At 46.4% G+C, this 21,736-nt stretch overlaps 2 protein-coding genes across 5 annotated transcripts in view; one reads left to right on the forward strand and one right to left on the reverse strand.

Moving 5' to 3' along the window:
• spdya (speedy/RINGO cell cycle regulator family member A) overlaps positions 1 to 7,081 on the forward strand; it is a 23,674-nt gene extending 16,593 nt beyond the window's left edge. The window contains exons 5-7 of the mRNA XM_078398791.1: positions 436 to 607; positions 1,540 to 1,816; positions 6,342 to 7,081. Coding sequence (XP_078254917.1) covers positions 436 to 607; positions 1,540 to 1,816; positions 6,342 to 6,430 — 538 coding nt within the window. The 3' untranslated portion in view covers positions 6,431 to 7,081. The remainder of the gene's footprint in view (positions 1 to 435; positions 608 to 1,539; positions 1,817 to 6,341) is intronic.
• trmt61b (tRNA methyltransferase 61B) overlaps positions 7,071 to 21,736 on the reverse strand; it is a 22,844-nt gene continuing 8,178 nt past the window's right edge. The window contains exons 4-7 of one of the 4 annotated variants that reach the window (XM_078398788.1): positions 20,655 to 20,746; positions 14,681 to 14,886; positions 9,609 to 9,686; positions 7,071 to 7,208 (exon numbers count right to left, since the gene is read on the reverse strand). In XM_078398788.1, coding sequence (XP_078254914.1) covers positions 7,165 to 7,208; positions 9,609 to 9,686; positions 14,681 to 14,886; positions 20,655 to 20,746 — 420 coding nt within the window. In that variant the 3' untranslated portion in view covers positions 7,071 to 7,164. Of the gene's footprint in view, positions 7,209 to 9,608; positions 9,687 to 13,102; positions 13,490 to 14,675; positions 14,887 to 20,654; positions 20,747 to 21,736 lie in introns of those variants that run through there. The other 3 variants (XM_078398790.1, XR_013547235.1, XM_078398789.1) reach the window with 3 other exon arrangements.

Raw genomic sequence — 21,736 nt, forward strand, 5'->3', positions numbered from 1 at the left:
GAAAATCCAGTGGCGAATGTTGGAGACGACTCACGACCGTACAGGCGACACCCCAGCGACCGTGTGGTGACAGCCTAGTCACCTGTAGTCACCTAAACAATCACCTACGTGGGACAGGGGCTTTAATGATGAAATGACTCTTGTTTTAAACTTTGCTGCCATAAGACTCTTATTTCATCGTCCATTCATGTGCGATGTTTCAAAAATGTCTTTTGAGGTTTAAGGTTTTTTTTAAAAAAAGACCCTTAATGACCATTGCTCCTGTACTATATTGTAAAATTAATTTAGACTGTGGGGAAGATTACAACATAATCTGCTCTGTTGGTCAAGTGATGGGGAGAGGGTAGAATGAGGCAAAAGGTTAAATGAGAGCAGGGAGAAGAGACTTAATAACATTGAAGGAATATTTGAAAATACTTCTGCACTGTTTATTAGATATTTAGCCAATACCATGGAAGAAGATGAAGAGGAGTACAAGTATGAAATCTTTCCATGGGCACTTGGAAAGCGTTGGAAGAAACTATTTCCAGATTTCTTAAAAAGGAGAGATCAGCTTTGGGCAAAAATCAATTATAGAGCAGCTGTGAGCAAACGGTGTTGTGAGGAGGTAAGAGATTACATAAAACAGTCGATAATGTTGTCTTTTAGAATAATACCAGACCAAGTTGGGCCCAAACCTCTCCTGCATTGGTGCAGCACCCTCTCCTCTCCTGCTCCCCCTCCCCTCTTTCCCCCCCTCCCTCCTTCCCCCCCTCCCTCCTTCCCCCCCTCCCCCTCCTCTCCCCCCTCCACACTTCCCCTTCCCCTCCCCCCACTCCCCTCCCCCTCCACACTTCCCCTCCCCCCACTCCATCCCCCTTATCCTCCATCCCCTCCCTCCCTCCCTCAGAGATAGATTTAAACTTAAAAATGTGAATAACTTTAAAAACATAACACCGATTTCAATGAAACGTCTTCCATTAGCACCAAAGGGACGACGGTGAGTAAGGTGGGCCTAACATTGTCGCCCTATCGTGTACCGTTTTGGCTGCAGTTCAGGAACAAACAAACAAATAAACGAGAGTTTTAGTACATAGATGATTCCTAATCTCTGGGCTGCAATCATTATCCATAAGTATAAGAAAATAACTGCAGATGCTGGTACAAATCGAAGGTATTTATTCACAAAATGCTGGAGTAACTCAGCAGGTCAGGCAGCATCTCAGGAGAGAAGGAATGGGTGACGTTTCGGGTCGAGACCCTTCTTCAGACTGATGTCGGGGGGGCGGGACAAAGGAAGGATATAGGTGGAGACAGGAAGATAGAGGGAGAACTGGGAAGGAGGAGGGGAAGAGAGGGACAGAGGAACTATCTAAAGTTGGAGAAGTCAATGTTCATACCGCTGGGCTGCAAGCTGCCCAGGCGAAATATGAGGTGCTGTTCCTCCAATTTGCAGTGGGCCTCACTATGGCACTGGAGGAGGCCCATGACAGAAAGGTCAGAGTGGGAGGGGGAGTTGAATGCTGTCGGCCATGATTCATGATGGTTTTGTTATTACAGGTGATGGCAATAGCTCCATCTCATTACATCTGGCAGCGAGTCAGGCCACTACATCACAGTGGTGCCATCAGAAGATACACACAGAATGAACAAATGAAAATACCTCGGGGTCCATGCTGCACGCCTGCTCATTGTTCGCTCTGCACCCAGAAGGAGGATTATCTCAGCATGCATATATCATCATCTTCCTCGTGTGAAAGTCTAATTGTAACTAGGAAGGACTTACATCCAAAGCAGCATTCACATGACATGGAGATTAATTGCTATCCTGCAATGGGTAAGAATACTGTAATTTGTTGAACTTCCCCGGTACCCATTAAATAAGGGATGGAATCATGGAAACCTTAAGCGCAAAGTGAATTGTTCAGACGTTTAACACTTGACAGTGTTAACTTCACATCAATAATTGTGTAATGCCAGTAATTAAGTAAAATGTATTTATTCACAAAATGCTGGAGTAACTCAGCGGGTCAGGCAGCATCTCGGGAGAGAAGGAATGGGTGGCGTTTCGGGTCGAGACCCTTCTTCAGACAGTAAAATGTATCGTGCACTTCTTCAGGTCATAAGTGGCAGGAGCAGAATTAGGCCATTCGTCCCTTCAAGTCTACTCCGCCATTCAATCGTGGCTGATCTATCTCTCCCTCCTAACCCCATTCTCCTGCCTTCTCCCTGTAACCCCTGACACCCGTACTAATCAAGAATCTATCTCTGCCTTAAAAGTATTCATTGACTTGATCTCTACAGCCTTCTGTGGCAATGAATTCCACAGATTCACCACCCTCTGACCCTAGGACAGATGACAAAAAGCCGAGGCAAAAATTGAGTTGTATGGATTCATTGGAATAGTTGGCAATTCCAAAGTTTGCTTTGGTAGCTGAAGGCAGCACGAATGGCGGTGTAATTAAAATCATAAATCCACAAGAAGCCAGAATTGGAGAAATATGGAGAAACAAGGAACTGCAGATGTTGGGATCTTGAGGAAAAAACACTGAGTGCTGGAGTGCTGAGATGCTGCCTGACCTCAGCAGGTCAGGCAGCATCTGTTTATGTTTAGGTTCACAGCTGCCTGAGCCGCTGAATTACTCCAACGCTTTGTGTAAAGTTGGAGAAATATAGACCTCTTGGAATTTGAGAGCTGGCTGCACGGCAGAGGTTTAAGATGGGAGGGGCAAAGTTTAAAGCAAATGTGCAGGGGCACTTTTTTTGATATGGAGGGCAATGGATGGTTTTAACCGGTTGCCAGGGGCGGTGGAGGAAGCAGACGAGACTGTGGCAGAGTTGCTGCTTTACAGCGAATGCAGCGCCGGAGACTCAGGTTCGATCCTGACTACGGGTGCTGCACTGTAAGGAGTTTGTACGTTCTCCCCGTGACCTGCGTGGGTTTTCTCCGAGATCTTCGGTTTCCTCCCACACTCCAAAGACGTACAGGTATGTAGGTTAATTGGCTGGGTAAATGTAAAAAAAATTGTCCCTAGTGGGTGTAGGATAGTGTTAATGTACGGGGATCACTGGGCGGCACGGACTTGGAGGGCCGAAAAGGCCTGTTTCCGGCTGTATATATATGATATGATAAAGCTTCTTTGACAGGCGTATGCAAGAATTGGTACAATGTGGATCTTGTGTAGCCAGAGATTAGTTGAACGTGGCATTGTGTCTGGCATGAAAGATTGTGGGCTTAAGGATGAGTTCCTTTGCTGTGCTGTTCCATGTTTATCGCAGGCATGTGAATTTTCCGCGTTTTTAAAACCCAATTTCCGCGCTTTATGCATGGTTTCCGCATTTTTCACTTTGCCAAATAAACGAAGAAATCGGATCGAAAAAGAGAAAGATAAATAAATAAACGATGTGTAGACTTGTAATGAACACTAGGGTTCCGCTAGAGCTCGCTAGGGGTTCTGTGAGAAATCGCCCTGGAAGTCTCCCCGGAAATGTGGCACCTAGGCTGGGCAAGGCAGCCAATCTCGACCTCATTGGGACTTCCACGGCCGACCGGTGGGTTGAATTTGCAACCTGCGGCCGGGGCTGTGGAACTCAAGCCCAGCTGGAGCCAGCACATCTATCCCCATCGCCCAGCGATTTCCTTGGCCGGCTGGATAAACCAGCAAAGCTCTGGAACCAAGAGTGCCAGAAAATCAGTGGTGGAACTGTAATGAGTCAATACTAAATTTAAGTGCAAGATTATAGAACTAAATTAAATAAGACAGTGTTAAAATATAAAACACAGCAGAAAAGCCAATTACCATCTTTTTGTGCTGATTATCAATTAATGTGCGAATTTACTTCAAAATGTTATTATTGTACGGTCACATGTTCACATGATTTTGTAATGTCTGTTTTTACTTTGAAATGCACGGCTTGAAACTGGTAATTTTGTGTACATTTTTTTTTAAAACCCCAATTTTTTTACCCCCGTTGTACGCCTCACACAAACGCTCAGCTCTTTTCCTCTTTATTTTTATCCCACTCACATGCCTGTTATCACTTCACAAATACTACCTCACCTAATGAATATTCTCAGCATTTTCAGTTTTTAATGGTGGAGTAGATTTGATGGGCCAAATGGCCTAATTCTGCTCTTATCACTAGTGTAAGAAAATAACTGCAGATGCTGGTACAAATCGAAGGTATTTATTCACAAAATGCTGGAGTAACTCAGCAGGTCAGGCAGCATCTCGGGAGAGAAGGAATGGGTGACGTTTCGGGTCGCGACCCTTCTTCAGACTGATGTCAGGGGGGCGGGACAAAGGAAGGATATAGGTGGAGACAGGAAGATAGAGGGAGATCTGGGAAGGAGGAGGGGAAGAGAGGGACAGAGGAACTATCTAAAGTTGGAGAAGTCAATGTTCATATCACTGGGCTGCTCTTACCACTTATCACCTTAGATTAGCATTAATATTTGCAGTTGTCGTTGGATTTGAGTAATTTTAATTGAGTGAAATAGACAATAGACAATAGGTGCAGGAGTAGGCCATTCAGCCCTTCGAGCCAGCACCGCCATTCAATGCGATCATGGCTGATCACTCTCGATCAGTACCCCGTTTCTGCCTTCTCCCCATACCCCCTCACTCCGCTATCCTTAAGAGCTCTATCCAGCTCTCTCTTGAAAGCATCCAACGAACTGGCCTCCACTGCCTTCTGAGGCAGAGAATTCCACACCTTCACCACTCTCTGACTGAAAAAGTTCTTCCTCATCTCCGTTCTAAATGGCCTACCCCTTATTCTTAAACTGTGGCCCCTTGTTCTGGACTCCCCCAATATTGGGAACATGTTTCCTGCCTCTAATGTGTCCAATCCCCTAATTATCTTATATGTTTCAATAAGATCCCCCCTCATCCTTCTAAATTCCAGTGTATACAAGCCTAATTGCTCCAGCCTTTCAACATACGACAGTCCCGCCATTCCGGGAATTAACCTAGTGAACCTACGCTGCACGCCCTCCATAGCAAGAATATCCTTCCTCAAATTTGGAGACCAAAACTGCACACACTACTCCAGGTGCGGTCTCACCAGGGCCCGGTACAACTGTAGAAGGACCTCTTTGCTCCTATACTCAACTCCTCTTGTTATGAAGGCCAACATTCCACTGCCTGCTGTACCTGCATGCTTCCTTTCAGTGACTGATGCACTAGGACACCCAGATCTCGTTGAACATCCCCTCCTCCTAACTTGACACCATTCAGATAATAATCTGCCTTTCTATTCTTACTTCCAAAGTGAATAACCTCACACTTATCTACATTAAACTGCATCTGCCATGTATCCGCCCATTCACACAACCTGTCCAAGTCACTCTGCAGCCTTATTGCATCTTCCTCACAATTCACACTACCCCCCAGCTTAGGTGATCTACAGAGGTGTGAGAAAGTATGGGAAACTAGTGTTTTTTTTAATCACAAATATTGATTCAAATATTAAAATAATATATACAATACAATAAAACCGAAACAGAACCCACCATCATAATACAAGACAAAGAATAAACTATTGTACAACTATCTTGCACTCTTTGTCAAGGATGCATCCACCTCCCACAGTGCCCAGCGGTCCTGGAAATCCCCCAGGGTATCCGTGGACAGCGCGCAGTCCCTCTCTAACCCCACCCGGGCGTGGACATGGACGTGACCCCGGAAAAGGGGTGGGCAGCCGGCTCGGGCAGAGCCCTCTTCCACCTGGCGCCGTGACTCACGGACAGCCAGCTTGGCCAGGCCCAGGAGCAACCTAACCAGGACATCTTCGGCGGGAAACTGGTGTTGAAGGGAAAGATTGGATCAGCCGTGATGTTACTGAGCGGCAGGGCAGGCACGGGAGCTATTGGGAGGCTATTAACCTACTCCAGATCTTAATTTTGTCATGGGTGGCACGGTGGCGCAGCGATAGAGTTGCTGCCTTACAGCGAATGCAGCGCCGGAGATTCAGGTTCGATCCTGACTACGGGCGCCGTCTGTACGGAGTTTGTACGTTCTCCCCGTGACCTGCGTGGGTTTTCTGCGAGATCTTCGGTTTCCTCCCACACTCCAAAGACGTACAGGTATGTAGGTTAATTGGCTGGGCAAATGTAAAAATTGTCCCTAGTGGGTGTAGGATAGTGTTAATGTGCGGGGATCGCTGGTGGGCCGAAGGGCCTGTTTCCGCACTGTATCTCTAAATCTAAAAAAAAATCTAAATCTATTTGTGTGTCCATATACAAGCAATCACTGATATAGAATTGCTGAATGCCAGTTGTAAAGTTCTCCAGGACAAATATGAAAATACTATTCATCAAAGATCAATTATTTTTTAACACATTTTCCCCCCTCTTTCAGATACTAAAACCACACAAAACGGAGGGAAAAAATACATCGCTGGTGTAAAGGACCGATCCATGGACTGGTTTAATGGAAATGAGGAGTGAGGATGCTAGAAAAATAATGTTTTCTTCACGGCATGGAAATGTGCTGATGGAAGGGAGGGATCCTCCAGTTAATAGCCAGGTCCCTTCTACTGCAAGTGTACTGGAAATGTAAAACCGATTACCTTGCACTTCCCTGTTAAGAACCAGTAACTAAGGGACCATTTCTTCATAACCCACAGTGACTTGCATCACTGGTGTTGAATTTTCAGTGTGCACCTTCAGAACAGGATATTAGCAACCTCTGCTGATGTAAATTAAGACACAATCCTGAGCAAAATCCCTGCAAAAAAATGACTTGAGTTTTGAAACAAACTCATCAGGGATTTTCAGAATCAGTCAGTTGCTGTCACTGTATGAGTGGTTAGAATATTCTGTTGCTGTATTATTACATTGAAACAAGGAGGTTTGATTTGGGTCTCACATTTATAAATTTGATTAACATTTCGATTTTTCCTTTTTGTTGGAAGGTTACTGTTTAAAGTCCTTAACTATCTGTCCGCTAGCAAACATGTTTCTGTTGGTGGACAATGAAACTATTCTGCTCGCATCCTCTGTTCAAATAATTTTCTATTTTTCATCCTGCCTCCCCGTAAATGAACAATATTTGTAAAAATTACTGCCAATGCAAGTATGGGAAAGTACAAAAAAATAAAATTTTATTTATAATCTTGTGTACAGAGTGGAACATTACAAGAAATCCAGCACATGAATCCCTTGGGTTCGAGTTGTTGGTTTCACTGAAGAGCCGGTTTAAGTTTTCTCAACTTGGTCAGGAAAGCTATTTTAGGAAAAAAGAACACAGAGGATTGTTTAATACAAATAGAACAACTTTATGCATAATAAGAATATTGAACCACACTCTGGCTGGTGAGAAGATGGTTCAGTTGCCCGATAACAGCTGGGAAGAAACTGTCCCTGAATCTGGAGGTGTGCGTTTTCACACTTCTGTGCCTCTTGCCCTGATTAATGTGTTAATGTGTGGGGATCGCTGGGCGGCGCGGACCCGGTGGGCCGAAGGGCCTGTTTTAGGCGCTGTATCTCTAAAAAAAATCTTTCTGTCTTCAAAGCAAATCGAAGTTCTAACATTTTCATGGCTCTTGTACAGTGCAAGCCATACCACCCACCCAGGTCACTGTTCTCCACACTGAAAATAATTCAATCAGATTTAAGGGCTTCAATGAAAGAGGATCTGGCAGAAGCAATTCTGTTCTTCAGGACAAGTTATTAATAAATTTTAGGTATGTACTTTTGTAGCAAACTTAACTACCTATGCATTTAGTTTTAAGTTCCACTAGACCAAGTGGACCCATTGGGCCCAAACCTCTCCTGCATTGGTGTAGCACCCTCTCCTCTCCCCTATCCCCCCCACTCCATCCCCCTCAACCCCCCTTATCCTCCCTCCCTCCCTAGGAGATAGATTTAAACTTTAAAATGTGAATAACTTAAAAAATATAAACACTGATTTCAATGAAACTTCTTCCATTAGCACCAAAGGGACGACGGTGAGTAAGGTGGGCCTAAAAATGTTGCGCTATCGTGTACCATTTTGGCTGTAGTTCAGGAACAAACAAACAAACAAGAGTTTTAGTATATAGATTGCACTTGAGAATTTGTTTTTGACATCATTTAGCCATTTAGCTCATACCTGTGGCCTTAGTTTAATACATGTTGGAGTAATGCTTTTATAATTTTTATTTAATTCAATGGAATTTTAAATTTGTCATAGTCCTATATGTAATTTTTTTTCCTCTTTTAGCATAATGGATTATGTTTGTTTTCCAAGAATAAACAATAAAAAAGCCACAACAGCAAAGCTACAACTATTAGACTCAAAACTTTAAAGACATGCGTTGAAAAGGTAGCCCGATGATTCATGGAGTTCTTATGAAACGCCATCTTGTGTAAGAAAATAACTGCAAATGCTGGTACAAATCGAAGGTAGTTATTCACAAAATGCTGGAGTAACTCAGCGGGTCAGGCAGCATCTCAGGAGAGAAGGAATGGGTGACGTTTCGGGTCGAGACCCTTCTTCAGACTGAAGAAGGGCCTCGACCCGAAACGTCACCCATTCCTTCTCTCCTGAGATGCTGCCTGACCCGTTGAGTTACTCCAGCATTTTCTGTCTACATTTTGTTCACAGGAACCAGCATCTGCAGTTATTTTCCTAAACAAAATGGTAGAAATGCATAACTGAAATGAAGAAAGGCGTAAGAGCCCAGCTCGATAAAAGAAAGAATAAATTAAAGTAGAACTATTTACTAAAATGGTGGTCTTGCAGGGAAATTGAAGCATATGGATGCTGTGCAGCAGATAAGGTTAGATTAGCTCAACATCGTGTTTGGCACAGACATAGTGGACGATTGGACCTGCTCCTGTGTTGCACTCTATGTTTGAAGTGTCCAGAGTGAAACATTTTCCATGGTTTGTGAATTGATTTAGAAATTGTTTTTTGCGCGGCACAGTGGCGCAGCGGTAGAGTTGCTGCCTTACAGCGAATGCAGCGCCGGATACCCAGATTCCATCCCGACTACGGGCGCCGTCTATACGGAGTTTGCACGTTCTCCCCGTGACCTACGTGGGTTTTCTCCGAGATCTTCGGTTTCCTCCCACACTCCAAAGACGTGCAGGTTTGTAGGTTAATTGGCTTGGTAAATGTAAAAATTGTCCCTAGTGGGTGTAGGATAGTGTTGGTGTGCGGGGATCGCTGGTCGGCGCGGACCCGGTGGGCCGAAGGGCCTATTTCCGCGCTGTATCTCTAAACTAAAAAAAAGACAACCTCTGAATCATAAGCACCTTGGTCATCTGAAGCATCTACCAAAGTGCTTCAGAACAATGGGTAGTATTTGAAGTGCAATCCAGTGGCAAATCTATAAGAAGGGTCTCGACCCGAAACGTCACCCATCAGTCTGAAGAAGGGTCTCGACCCGAAACGTCACCTATTCCTTCTCTCCCGAGATACTGCCTGACCTGCTGAGTTACTCCAGCATTTTGTGAATAAAGAACTTCGATTTGTACCAGCATCTGCAGTTATTTTCTTATATTATATATAAGTAGATTCCCTGGTCATTGTTTATTATGTCTTAAGAGGGGTGGCCACTTGCATCAAATATATGACTTTAAGTTGAGAATTTGAGAACAAAATATATGGGGAAAATATAAAACCATGAACTGGACTTACCTGTGTGTGAAACTTGTTCATGATGAGGTCTGGCAACATAAGGCACTGTGCAAAAAGGTCTAGTATCAGCCTCTTCACCTGCACATAATGCAAAACACGTCACAGAGTCAAAGTTTTACAGCGTGGAAACAGGCCCAACTTGCCCACACTGGCCAACATGTCCCATCTACACTGGTCCCACCAGCCTGTGTTTGGCCCATTTCCCACTAAACCTGTCCTATCCATGTACCCGTCCAAATGTTTTTAAAACGTCACAATAGTCCCAGCCTCAACTACCTCTCTTTGCGTGAAAAAGTTACCCCTCGGATCCCTATTAAATCTCCCCCCCCCCCCCCCCCTCACATTAAACCCATAAAAGGGCGTGGCTGTGTTCTGCAGCTGCGGCTCACCGGCAGTCTCTCCGTTTTTTTTTGGTGTTTTTTTGTCATTGTTGATGTTAAATGTACGTTTTGTTTTATTTTTAATTCTGTGTATGTAGGGGGGTGGTGGGGGGGTTGGGGGAAACCTTTTTTTAAATCTCCTCCTCAACGGAGATGCGACCTTTACCGTGTCGTATCTCCGTTCGCGCAACGGCCTAACAACGTGGAGTCGGCGGCCTCCAGCTGGGATCGACCTCGAAGACTCCGGTCGCAGGGCCTGGACTTACCATCTCGGAGGTTTCGGCCGTGGGCCCTTCAGACTGCAACATCTGGAGTTTGCAGGTCCCTGGCTGGCGACCGGCTTTTGGGAGCTCCAGCCGTAGCAGCTTCGACCGCCCCGAAGCACGAGGCACGATCAACCCGCCCGCAGGCCCTTCATCGCCCTGCGTGGCCCAGCCGCAGCACTTTACATCGCCCGGTGGGGGCTCAGGACTCTCATCGCCCTGCGTGGCTCGGCCGCGGCATTTTCCATCGCCCGGTGGGGGCTCAGGACTTTCATCGGCCTGCTCGGCTCGACCCTGGGACTTTCCATCGCCCGGTGGGGGCTTCAAGGGGTTGGGAGCCTCGATCGCCTCGTGGCGCCACGGGAGAAGAATGAGGAGGAGATAAGACTTTGCCTTCCATCACAGTGAGGGTATGCCTAGAGCAATCACTGTGATGGCTGTTTTGTGTAAAAAATTGTATCTGTGTGTCTTGTGTTCTTTAATGTCTACTGCGGGACCCTGACGTGAGAGGACGCTGGCGTTGAGTATTCGCCGCTTTTCCGTCAGGATAGTTTGTCTGTTTGTCTGTTTGTTTCTATGTTAATTGTATTTGTAAAGCGCTTTGTGCATGTGTTAAGGCGCTATATAAAAAAATAAAAAATAAAAAATAAAATATATTATTATTATGTCCTCTGGTCCTCGATTCCCCTACTCTGGACAAGAGACTGTGCGTCTACCCGATCTATTCCTCACATGATTTTATACACCTCTATAAGATCACCCCTCATTCTCCTGCATTCCAAGGAATAAAGTCCTAGCTTGAGTTTAGCTTAGAGATACAGCGCGGAAACAGGCCCTTCGGCCCACCGGGTCCGCGCCGACCAGCGATCCCTGCACATTAACATGCCGCTTCGGCCCTCAAGCTCTCCCTGTGGCTCAAGTCCTCGAAGGTTAGCCCTTTAATTTCTTAGACTACGCAAACCATCCTGAAAGACTCAGTTGTACTTGGTTTTCTGTGGTGCATTTCTCTCCACTTTCGTCCTTTCTTGACTGCACAAACTCAAACTGCACCACGAGACGTTACTTATCTCATTTACCACAGGCCAGGTCCTTATAAGAGTTCATTAACTCAGTTTAGATTTATTCATATCCATTCTCTATTGCTGATGTCTGCACTTAGTGGTTACATTTTGGCACCTCCCATCAATAATCAATATACATATTCTTTAGTTTAGTTTAGAGATACAGCTCGGAAACAGGCCCTTCGGCCCACCGAGTCCGCGCCGACCAGCGATCCCCGCACATTAACACTATCCTACACACACCAAGGACAATTTACACTTATACCAAGCCAATGAACCTACAAACCTCTATGGCTTTGGAGTGTGGGAGGAAATCGAAGATCTCGGAGAAAACCCATGCGGTCACGAGGAGAACGTACAAACTCCGTAAGTTGGGTAGGGAAGAAAACTGCAGATGCTGGTTTAAATCGAAGGTAGACAAAATGCTGGAGTAACTCAGCGGGTCAGGCAGCATCTCTGGAGAGAAGGAATGGGTGACGTTTCGGGTCGAGACCCTTCTTCAGACTGATGTCAGGGGAGGGGGCGGGGCAAAGATAGAATGTAGTCGGAGACAGAAAGACTAGTGGGAGAACTGGGAAGGGGGAGGGGATAGAGGGACAGAGGAACTATCTGAAGTTAGAGAAGTCAATGTTCATACTGCTGGGGTGTAAGCTGCCCAAGCGAAATATGAGGTGCTGCTCCTCCAATTTGTGCTGGGCCTCACTCTGACAGTGGAGGAGGCCCAGGACAGAAAGGTCAGATTGGGAATGGGAGGGGGAGTTGAAGTGCTGAGCCACCGGGAGATCAGGTTGGTTAAGGCGGACTGAGCGGAGGTGTTGAGCGAAATGATCGCCGGGTTGGGATAGAACCCGGGTCTCCAGCGCTGTAAGGCAGCGACTCTACCGCTGCGCCACTCCATTCATTGTAGTTCATTCAACAAGTGTGATTGCAGGGAATGAACTAACAGGCTGTACATTCCTCAGAATGTATGTTCTAAGGGTTGGCACCTTTGGTAGACCTGCTGCCTTGCAGCACCAGAGACCCGGTTTCGATCCTGAACTCGGGCGCTGTCTGTGTGGAGTTTGTACGTTCACCCTCTTACCGCCTGGGTTTCCCCCCATACAGTGGGTTTGTAGGTTAATTGGCCTCGGTAAATTGCTCCTAGCATGTGGGAAGTGATGCGTAAAGTGGGATAACATAGAGCTAGTTTAAGGGGTGATGGATGGTCGGCCTGGACTCAGTTCGCTGAGGGCCTGTTTCCATGCTGTATCTTCCATTCAATCAATGAAACCATGGATGGCTATGCATATATGTCAGAACATAATTATAAACATAAAAACATGTTCTAAATCCCCTTAGACTGAAAGCACTACACCGATTCAGCATTTACTTAGTGCCCCAGATGAAGGATGAGAGGGGATCTTATCGAAACGTATAAGATTATTAAGGGATTTATTCACAAAATGCTGGAGTAACTCAGCAGGTCAGGCAGCATCTCGGGAGAGAAGGAATGGGTGACGTTTTGGGTCGAGACCCTTCTTCAGACTGATGTCAGGGGGGCGGGACAAAGGAAGGATATAGGTGGAGACAGGAAGATAGAGGGAGATCTGGGAAGGCGGAGGGGAAGGGAGGGACAGAGGAACTATCTAAAGTTGGAGAAGTCGATGTTCATGCCACTGGGTTGCAAACTGCCCAGGCGAAATATGAGGTGCTGTTCCTCTGTGGAATTCTCTGCCTCAGAAGGCAGTGGAGGCCAATTCTCTGGATGCTTTCAAGAGAGAGCTAGATAGAGCTCTTAAGGATAGCGGAGTCAGGGGGTATGGGGAGAAGGCAGGAACGGGGTACTGATTGAGAATGATCAGCCATGATCACATTGAATGGCGGTGCTGGCTCAAAGGATCGAATGGCCTCCTCCTGCACCTATTGTCTATTGAAACAGGCCCTTCGACCCACCGAGACCACACCGTACCGCGATCACCCCGTAAACTAGCTCTGTTGCACACACTAGGGACAATTTACAAAAGACAATTAACCTACAAACCCGCACGTCTTTGGGATGTGGGAGGAAACCGGAGCACCTGGAGAAAACCCACGCAGTCACAGGGAGAACGTGCAAACTCCGTACTGACAGCACCCAAAATTAGGATTGAACCCGGATCTCTGGCACAGTGAGTCAGCAACTCTACCGCTGCGCCACCCTAAATGGAGATTTCAAACATTTAATTTCTCTGAATAAAACAGTTCTTAGTGCATCAACCTTGCCTTCCCTCATACTCAGTTTAGTTTAGTCTAGAGATACAGCGCTGAAAAAGGCCCTTCGGCCCACCGGGTCCGTGCCGACCAGCGATCCCCGCACACTAACACTATCCTACACACACTAGAGCCATCAACATTATGGGGGACCCCTACCACCCCAGCAACGGACTGTTCCAGCTGCTACGGTCAGGCAAACGCCTCCGCTGTCACGCTGTGAAAACAGAGAGGATGAGACGGAGTTTCTTCCCACAGGCCATCAGGACTGTTAACTATTATAACTCCAGGGACTACATTTTCTTTTTTGTATTAATTTTAATTTATATGCTGTAATTGTAAATTTTTTGCACAATCCGCAGGCATTGCCACTTTCATTTCACTGCACATCGTGTATATGTATGTGACAAATAAACTTGACATGACTTGACAATTTTTACATTTACCAAGCCAATTAACCTGCAAACCTGCACGTCTTTGGAGTGTGGGAGGAAACCGAAGATCTCGGAGAAAACCCACGCAGGTCACGGGGAGAACGTACGGAGGGCTGCACGGTAGCGCAGCGGTAGAGTTGCTGCCTTACAGCGAATGCAGCGCCGGAGACTCAGGTTCGATCCTGACTACGGGCGCCGTCTGTATGGAGTTTGTACGTTCTCCCCGTGACCTGCGTGGGTTTTCTCCGAGATCTTCGGTTTCCTCCCACACTCCAAAGAAGTGCAGGTTTGTAGGTTAATTGGCTGGGCAAATGTAAAAATTGTCCCTAGTGTGTGTAGGATAGTGTTAGTGTGCGGGGATCGCTGGGCGGCACGGACCCGGTGGGCCGAAGGGCCTGTTTACGCGCTGTATCTCTAAATCTAAAAAAAAATCTTTAAAAAACTCCGTACAGACAGCACCCGTAGTGGGGATGGAACCCGGGTCTCCGGCGCTGCATTCGCTGTAAGGCGGAAACTCTACTGCTGCGCCACCTTGCTTGTACTGTACATGGTATGCAGGGGGAACACTTAAATCTAACAGTTTTCACTGCGGGAGTGGGGAAGGAATTTCTGAGTGGCACATTCTGAACAGCAACCTTCGTTTGCTAACGTTTGCAACAGTGGAGAGTTGAATTGAAGTATGTTTTAATGAACGTCATACTCTACCATAATCCTGGGCCGCGTCGCTTTCTTCCCCGTGCTCGAGATCATCCACGTTCGTTTGGGGTTCCACCCGTGGGGCGGTGTTGCCATCCTTCCGACAAGCAGGAGCCACAAACCAGTTCCTGTGAACGACTTCAAGGATCTTCTCACACGAGAGGGGCAGCCCCACTCTGCGGACCCCTTCCAGCAGATCAATCACCTGGGTTATGCTACAAATACAGTGCCCTCCATAATGTTTGGGACAAAGACCCGTCATCTATATATTTGCCTCTGTACTCCACAATTTGAGATTTAGACAATAGACAATAGGTGCAGGAGGAGGCCATTCGGCCCTTCGAGCCAGCACCGCCATTCAATGTGATCATAGCTGATCATTCTCAATCAGTACCCCGTTCCTGCCCTCTCCCCATACCCGCTGACTCCGCTATCATTAAGAGCTCTATCTAGCTCTCTCTTGAATGCATTCAGAGAATTCTCTGCCTTCTGAGGCAGAGAATTCCAGATTTACAACTCTCTGACTGAAAAAGTTTTTCCTCATCTCCGTTCTAAATGGCCTACCCCTTATTCTTAAACTGTGGCCCCTTGTTCTGGACTCCCCCAACATTGGGAACATGTTTCCTGCCTCTAACGTGTCCAACCCCTTAATAATCTTATACGTTTCGATAAGATCTCCATAATCTTATACGTTTCGATTTATACATCTCCATTTGTAATGGAAAATAAAATCACACGTGGTTAAAGTGCACATTATCAGATTTTATTAACGGGTATTTTTTATACATTTTTTGGTTTCAAGTTCAAGTTCAAAAACTTATATCAGAGTGATGGCAAGAGCAAAGTATGGAGGAGAGATGGAACTGCCCAAGATCCAAAGCATACCACCTCATCTGTGAAACACGGTGATGGGAGTGTTATGGCCTGGGCATATATGGCTGCTGAAGGTACTGGCTCACTTATCTTCATTAATGATACAACTGCTGATGGTAGTAGCATAATGAATTCTGAAGTGTATAGACACATCCTATATGTTCAAGTTCAAACAAATGCCTCAAAACTCATTGGCCGACAGTTCATTCTACAGCAAGACAATGATCCCAAACATACTGCTAAAGCAACAAAGGAGTTTTTCAAAGCTCAAAAATGGTCAGTTCTTGAGTGGCCAAGTCAATCACCCAATCTGAACCCAATTGAGCATGCCTTTTATATGCTGAAGAGAAAACTGAAGGGGACTAGCCCCCAAAACAAGCATAAGCTAAAGACGGCTGCAATACAGGCCTGGCAGAGCATCACCAGAGAAGACACCCAGCAACTGGTGATGTCCATGAATCACAGACTTCAGGCAGTCATTGCATGCAAAGGACATGCAACGAAATATTAAACACGACTACTTTCATTTACATGACATTCCTGTGTCCCAAACATTATGGTGCCTTGAAATGGGAGGGACTATGTATAAACACTGCTGTAATTTCTACATGCTGAAACCAAAATGTATAAAAATGGCCTTTATTAAAATCAGACAATGTGCACTTTAACCACGTGATTTTTTCTATTACAAAATCTCAAATGGAGGAGGACAGAGGCAAATAAATAAATGATGGGTCTTTGTCCCAAACATTATGTAGGGCACTGTTGTTGGTCAGAGATACAGTATCTTGGAACCACATTAAAGGTTGTCAGACGCCTGACAAATTGAAATGATTATTGTCACTTTTGTTTATTATTGTCACGTGTGCTGAGGTACAGTGAAAGGCCTTTTGTTGCGTGCTGTCCAGTCAGAAGGATCAACTCCCAATGCCGTGCCTTAGCCTCGTCACAATGCCGTGACTCGGATTCGAACCGTAGTCGTGCCGTCAAAACACAGAGTACCATCACTCCAACCAACCTCCCTTCCATCGACTCCATCTACACCTCACGCTGCCTCGGCAAGGCCAGCAGCCCAGACCATCACACCAACCAGCCTCCCTTCCACTGACTCCGTCTACACCTCACGCTGCCTCGGCAAGGCCAGCAGCATCATCAAGGACCAGTCTCACCCCGGTCACTCCCTCTTCTCCCCTCTCCCATCAGGGCAAGAGGTACAGAAGTTTGAAAACGCACACCTCCAGATTCAGGGACAGTTTCTTCCCGGCTGTTATCGGGCAACTGAACCATCCTCTCACCAACAACTAGTCAAGTCAAGTCAATTTTATTTGTATAGCACATTTAAAAACAACCCACGTTGACCAAAGTGCTATAAATCAGTTCAGGTACTAAGAAACGAACATACAATGGCACACAAACATAACAGCACATACATAAACAGTTCACAGCGCCCCCTCAGAGGAGCCTCAAACGCTAGGGAGTAGAAATAGGTTTTGAGCCTGGACTTAAAGGAGTGGATGGAGGGGGCAGTTCTGATGGGGAGAGGGATGCTGTTCCACAGTCTAGGAGCTGCAACCGCAAAAGAGCGGTCACCCCTGAGCTTAAGCCTAGACCGCGGGACAGTCAGTAAACTAGAGAGTGGTCCTGACCTCCCATCCACCTCATTGAAGACTTCAGACTTTCTTTAACTGGACTTTACTGGAGTCCATATTGCACTAAACGTTATTCCATTTATTCTGTATGGTTACACTGTGTAGGAAAAAAACTGCAGATGCTGGTTTAAATTGAAGGTATCATACATGCTGGAGTAACTCAGCGGGTCAGGCAGCATCTCGGGAGAGAAGGAATGGGTGACGTTTGGGGTCGACACCCTACCTTGGGTACACTGTGGCCAGCTTGCTTGAAATCGTGTATTGTCTTTCCGCTGACTGGTTAGTACTCAATAAAAAAAGCTTTTCACTGTACACGGGACAATAAACTAAACTACAACAAAACCATACAATCACGATGAGTTGCTCATTCCTCTATCAATAAATTAATTTGTGGAGCACCTTTAGCTAAAAAAAAGAATATAGAATTATCAGAGGCAAAGATAGGGCGGACAGTCAAAGATAGGCACAAAATGCTGGAGTAACTCAGCGGGACAAGCAGCATCTCTGGAGAAAGACACAAAATGCTGGAGTAACTCAGCGGGACAGGCAGCATCTCTGGAGAAAGACACAAAATGCTGGAGTAACTCAGCGGGACAGGCAGCATATCTGGAGAGAGACACAAAATGCTGGAGTAACTCAGCGGGACAGGCAGCATCTCTGGAGAGAGAGAAGGAATGGGTGGTGTTTCGGGTAGAGACCCTTCTTCAGACTGAAAGTTTATTTTACAACGAGTCTAGTGAGTGTCCGGAATGCACTGCCAGAGGAGGTGGTGCAGGCAGATACGATAGTGCCATTTAATAGAGTTTTAGATAGGCATATGGATATACAAGGAGGCAGACACAAAATGCTGGAGTAACTCAGCGGGTCAGGCAGCATCTCGGGAGAGAAGGAATGGGTGACGTTTCAGGTGGAGACCCTTCTTTCAGTCTGTTGAAGGGTCTTGACCTAAAACGTCACCCATTCCTTCTCTCCAGAGATGCTGCCTGTCCCGCTGAGTTACTCCAGCACCTTGTGTCTACCTTCGATTTAAGCCAGCATCTGCATTTTCTTTTCCTGGATAGACAAGGATATGGATTATGTGCAGGCAACTAAGGATTGTTCTTGGCATCATGTTCAGCACAGACATTGTGGGGTCGATGGGGCTGTTCCTGTGCTGTACTGTTCTGTGTTCTACGCATTAACATTAACATGCATAGATTCATAGCCTTTGCAGTATAAAGTCCAAAGATATGGTGAAGCCAACATCATACAGCACAGAAACAGGGCAGGAAAGGAACTGCAGGTGCTGGTTTAAACCGAAGATAGACACAGAGTGCTGGAGTAACTCAGCGGGTCAGGCAGCATCTCTGGAGAGAAGGAATAGGTGATGTTTCAGGTCTGAAGAAAGGTCTCGACACGAAGCATCACCCATTCAGTCTCTCCAGAGATGCTGCCTGTCCCGCTGAGTTACTCCAGCTGTTTGTGTCTATTTCCAGCATAGAGACAGGCTCTCCAGACCACTGTGTCCACACTGACATACAGGCACCCCTTCAAATAAACCCATTTACCAGCATATTATAGTTTAGACGGAGTGGAAACAGGCCCTTCGGCCCACCGGGTCCGCGCCGCCCAGCGATCCCCGCACACTAACACTATCCTACACACACTGGGGACAATTTTTACATTTACCAAGCCAATTAACCTATAAACCTGCACGTCTTTGGAGTGTGGGAGGAAACCGAAGATCTTGGAGAAAACCCACGCAGGTCACGGGGAGAACGAACAAACTCCGTACAGACGGCACCCGTAGTCGGGATGGAACCCGGGTCTCCGGCGCTGCATTCGCTGTCAGGCAGCAACTCTACCGCTGCGCCACCGTGACCGCCGTCACCATAGAACAGTGCAGAACAGGAACAGCACACAAATGTCTGTGCCGAGCTCGATGCCAGGTCAAACCAATCTCATCTGCCTGCACGTGATCCAGATCCCTCCATTCCCTGCACTTCCGTGTGCCTGTCCAAAAGCCTCTTAAATGCCACCACTGTAGACAATAGACAATAGACAATAGGTGCAGGAGTAGGCCATTCGGCCCCTCGCGCCAGCACCGCCATTCAATGTGATCGTGGCTGATCAATCTCTGTATCTGCCTCTGGCAAGGCATTCTGGGCCCTCTCCACTCTGTGTAAAAAAACTTGCCCCGCAAGGTCAACTTTCCTCTTCTCACCTCATAGCTATGTCCTCCAGTCATAGAGTGATACAGTGTGGAAACAGGCCCTTCAGCCCAACTCGCCCACACCCGCTACACTAGTCCCACCTGCCTGCGCTTGGTCCATATCCCTCCAAACCTGTCCTATCCATGTACCTGTCTAACTGTTTCTTAAACGATGGGATAGTCCCAGCCTCAACTACCTCCACTGGCAGCTTGTTCCATACACCCACCACCCTCTGTGTGGAAAAGTTACCCCTCGGATTCCTAATAAATCTTTTCCGCTTCACCTTGAACCTATGTCCTCTGATCCTCAATTCCCCTACTCTGGGCAAGAGACTCTGTGCATCTGAACATTTCTACCTGGGAGGAAAATGGTGTGAGTGTCTCCACTATCTATGCCTCCCATCATTTTATTTACTTCTACCAAGTCTCCCCTCACCCTCTGAATGTTCCATCGAATATTACAGATTGTATCAGTGCGTGAAGTGATGGTATTACATTACCTATTACCTTATTCCCCATGCTTTATTCACCATTTTAATGATGACCACATTTTAAAAACAATTTTTTGTAATATATTCTGAGAATCTTGCGATTTAAAAGCATGATAGAAATGCAAATTATTTCTTCCTCATAGTCACAGAGTGATACAGTGTGGAAACAGGCCCTTCATAGAGTGATACAGTGTGGAAACAGGCCCTTCATAGAGTCACAGAGTGATACAGTGTGGAAACAGGCCCTTCATAGAGTCACAGAGTGATACAGTGTGGAAACAGGCCCTTCATAGAGTCACAGAGTGATACAGTGTGGAAACAGGCCCTTCATAGAGTCACAGAGTGATACAGTGTGGAAACAGGCCCTTCATAGAGTCACAGAGTGATACAGTGTGGAAACAGGCCCTTCAGCCCAACTCGGCCACATCGGCCAACAATGTCCCAGCTACCCTAGTCCCACTTGCCTGCGTTTGGTCCATATCCCTCCAAACCTGTCCTATCCATGAACCTGGGTCTAACTGTTTCTTAAAAGATGGGATAGTCCCAGCCTCAACCACCTCCTGTGGCAGCTTGTTCCATACACCCACCACCCTCTGTGTGAAAAAGTCACCCCTCGGATTCCTATTAAATCTTTTCCCCTTCACCTTGAAACTGTGTCCTCTGGTCCTCGATTCCCCTACTCTGGGAAAGAGACTGTGTGCATCTACCCGATCTATTCCTCTCATGTTATTCTCGTAGGAATAATGGCAGTAAAAAGGGTGTAATGTTTCTGCACTTACTTTGCGAGATACACTGCACACACCCCACCTTGCTTGAGGTGAGCGTGGATGACAGGTAATGCCAGCTGTGGGCTCAGCATATCCAAACTAATCTGCAAAGATGCAAAAAGATGGGACGTTTAAAATGCATTTCAATTCACCTGAAGATCCAGTCAGAAGAATGGGAAGACATAGAGGATTCAATTCAACATGGAAACTTTAGTTTAGTTTAGCGATACAGCATGGAAACAGGCCCTTCGGCCCACCGGGTCCGTGCCGACCAGCGATCCCCACACACTAACACTATCCTTCACCCACTAGGGACAATTTTTACATTTACCAAGCCAATTAACCTACAAACCTGCACGTCATTGGAGTGTGGGAGGAAACCGAAGATCTCGGAGAAAACCCACGCAGGTCACGGGGAAACATAGAAAATAGGTGCAACAGGAGACCATTTGGCCCTTCGAGCCAGCAACGCCATTCATTGTGATCATGGCTGATCATCCACAATCAGTAACCCGTGCCTGCCTTCTCCCCATATCCCTTGATTCCACTAGCCCCTAGAGCTCTATCTAACTCCCTTTTAAATTCATCCAGTGATTTGTCCTCCACTGCCCTCTGTGGCAGAGAATTCCACAAATTCACAACTCTCTGGGTGAAAAAGTTTCTTCTCACCTCAGTTTTAAATGGCCTCCCCTTTATTCTTAGACTGTGGCCCCTGGTTCTGGACTCCCCCAACATTGGGAACATTTTTCCAGCATCTAGCTTGTCCAGTCCTTTTATAATTGTATATGTCTCTATAAGATCCCCTCTTATCCTTCTAAACTCCAGTGAATACAAGCCCAGTCTTTCCAATCTTTCCTCATGTGACAGTCCCTCCATCCCAGGGATTAACCTCGTGAACCTACGCTGCACTGCCTCAATAGCAAGGATGTCCTTCCTCAAATTAGTAGACCAAAACTGCACACAGTACTCCAGATGTGGTCTCACCAGGGCCCTATACAACTGCAGAATGACCTCTTTGCTCCAATACTCAAATCCTCGTGTTATGAAGGCCAACATGCCATTAGCTTTCTTCACTGCCTGCTGTACCTGCATGC

The sequence above is a fragment of the Rhinoraja longicauda genome, chromosome 5 (genome assembly GCF_053455715.1).
Source record: "Rhinoraja longicauda isolate Sanriku21f chromosome 5, sRhiLon1.1, whole genome shotgun sequence".
Lineage (NCBI taxonomy): Eukaryota > Metazoa > Chordata > Chondrichthyes > Rajiformes > Arhynchobatidae > Rhinoraja > Rhinoraja longicauda.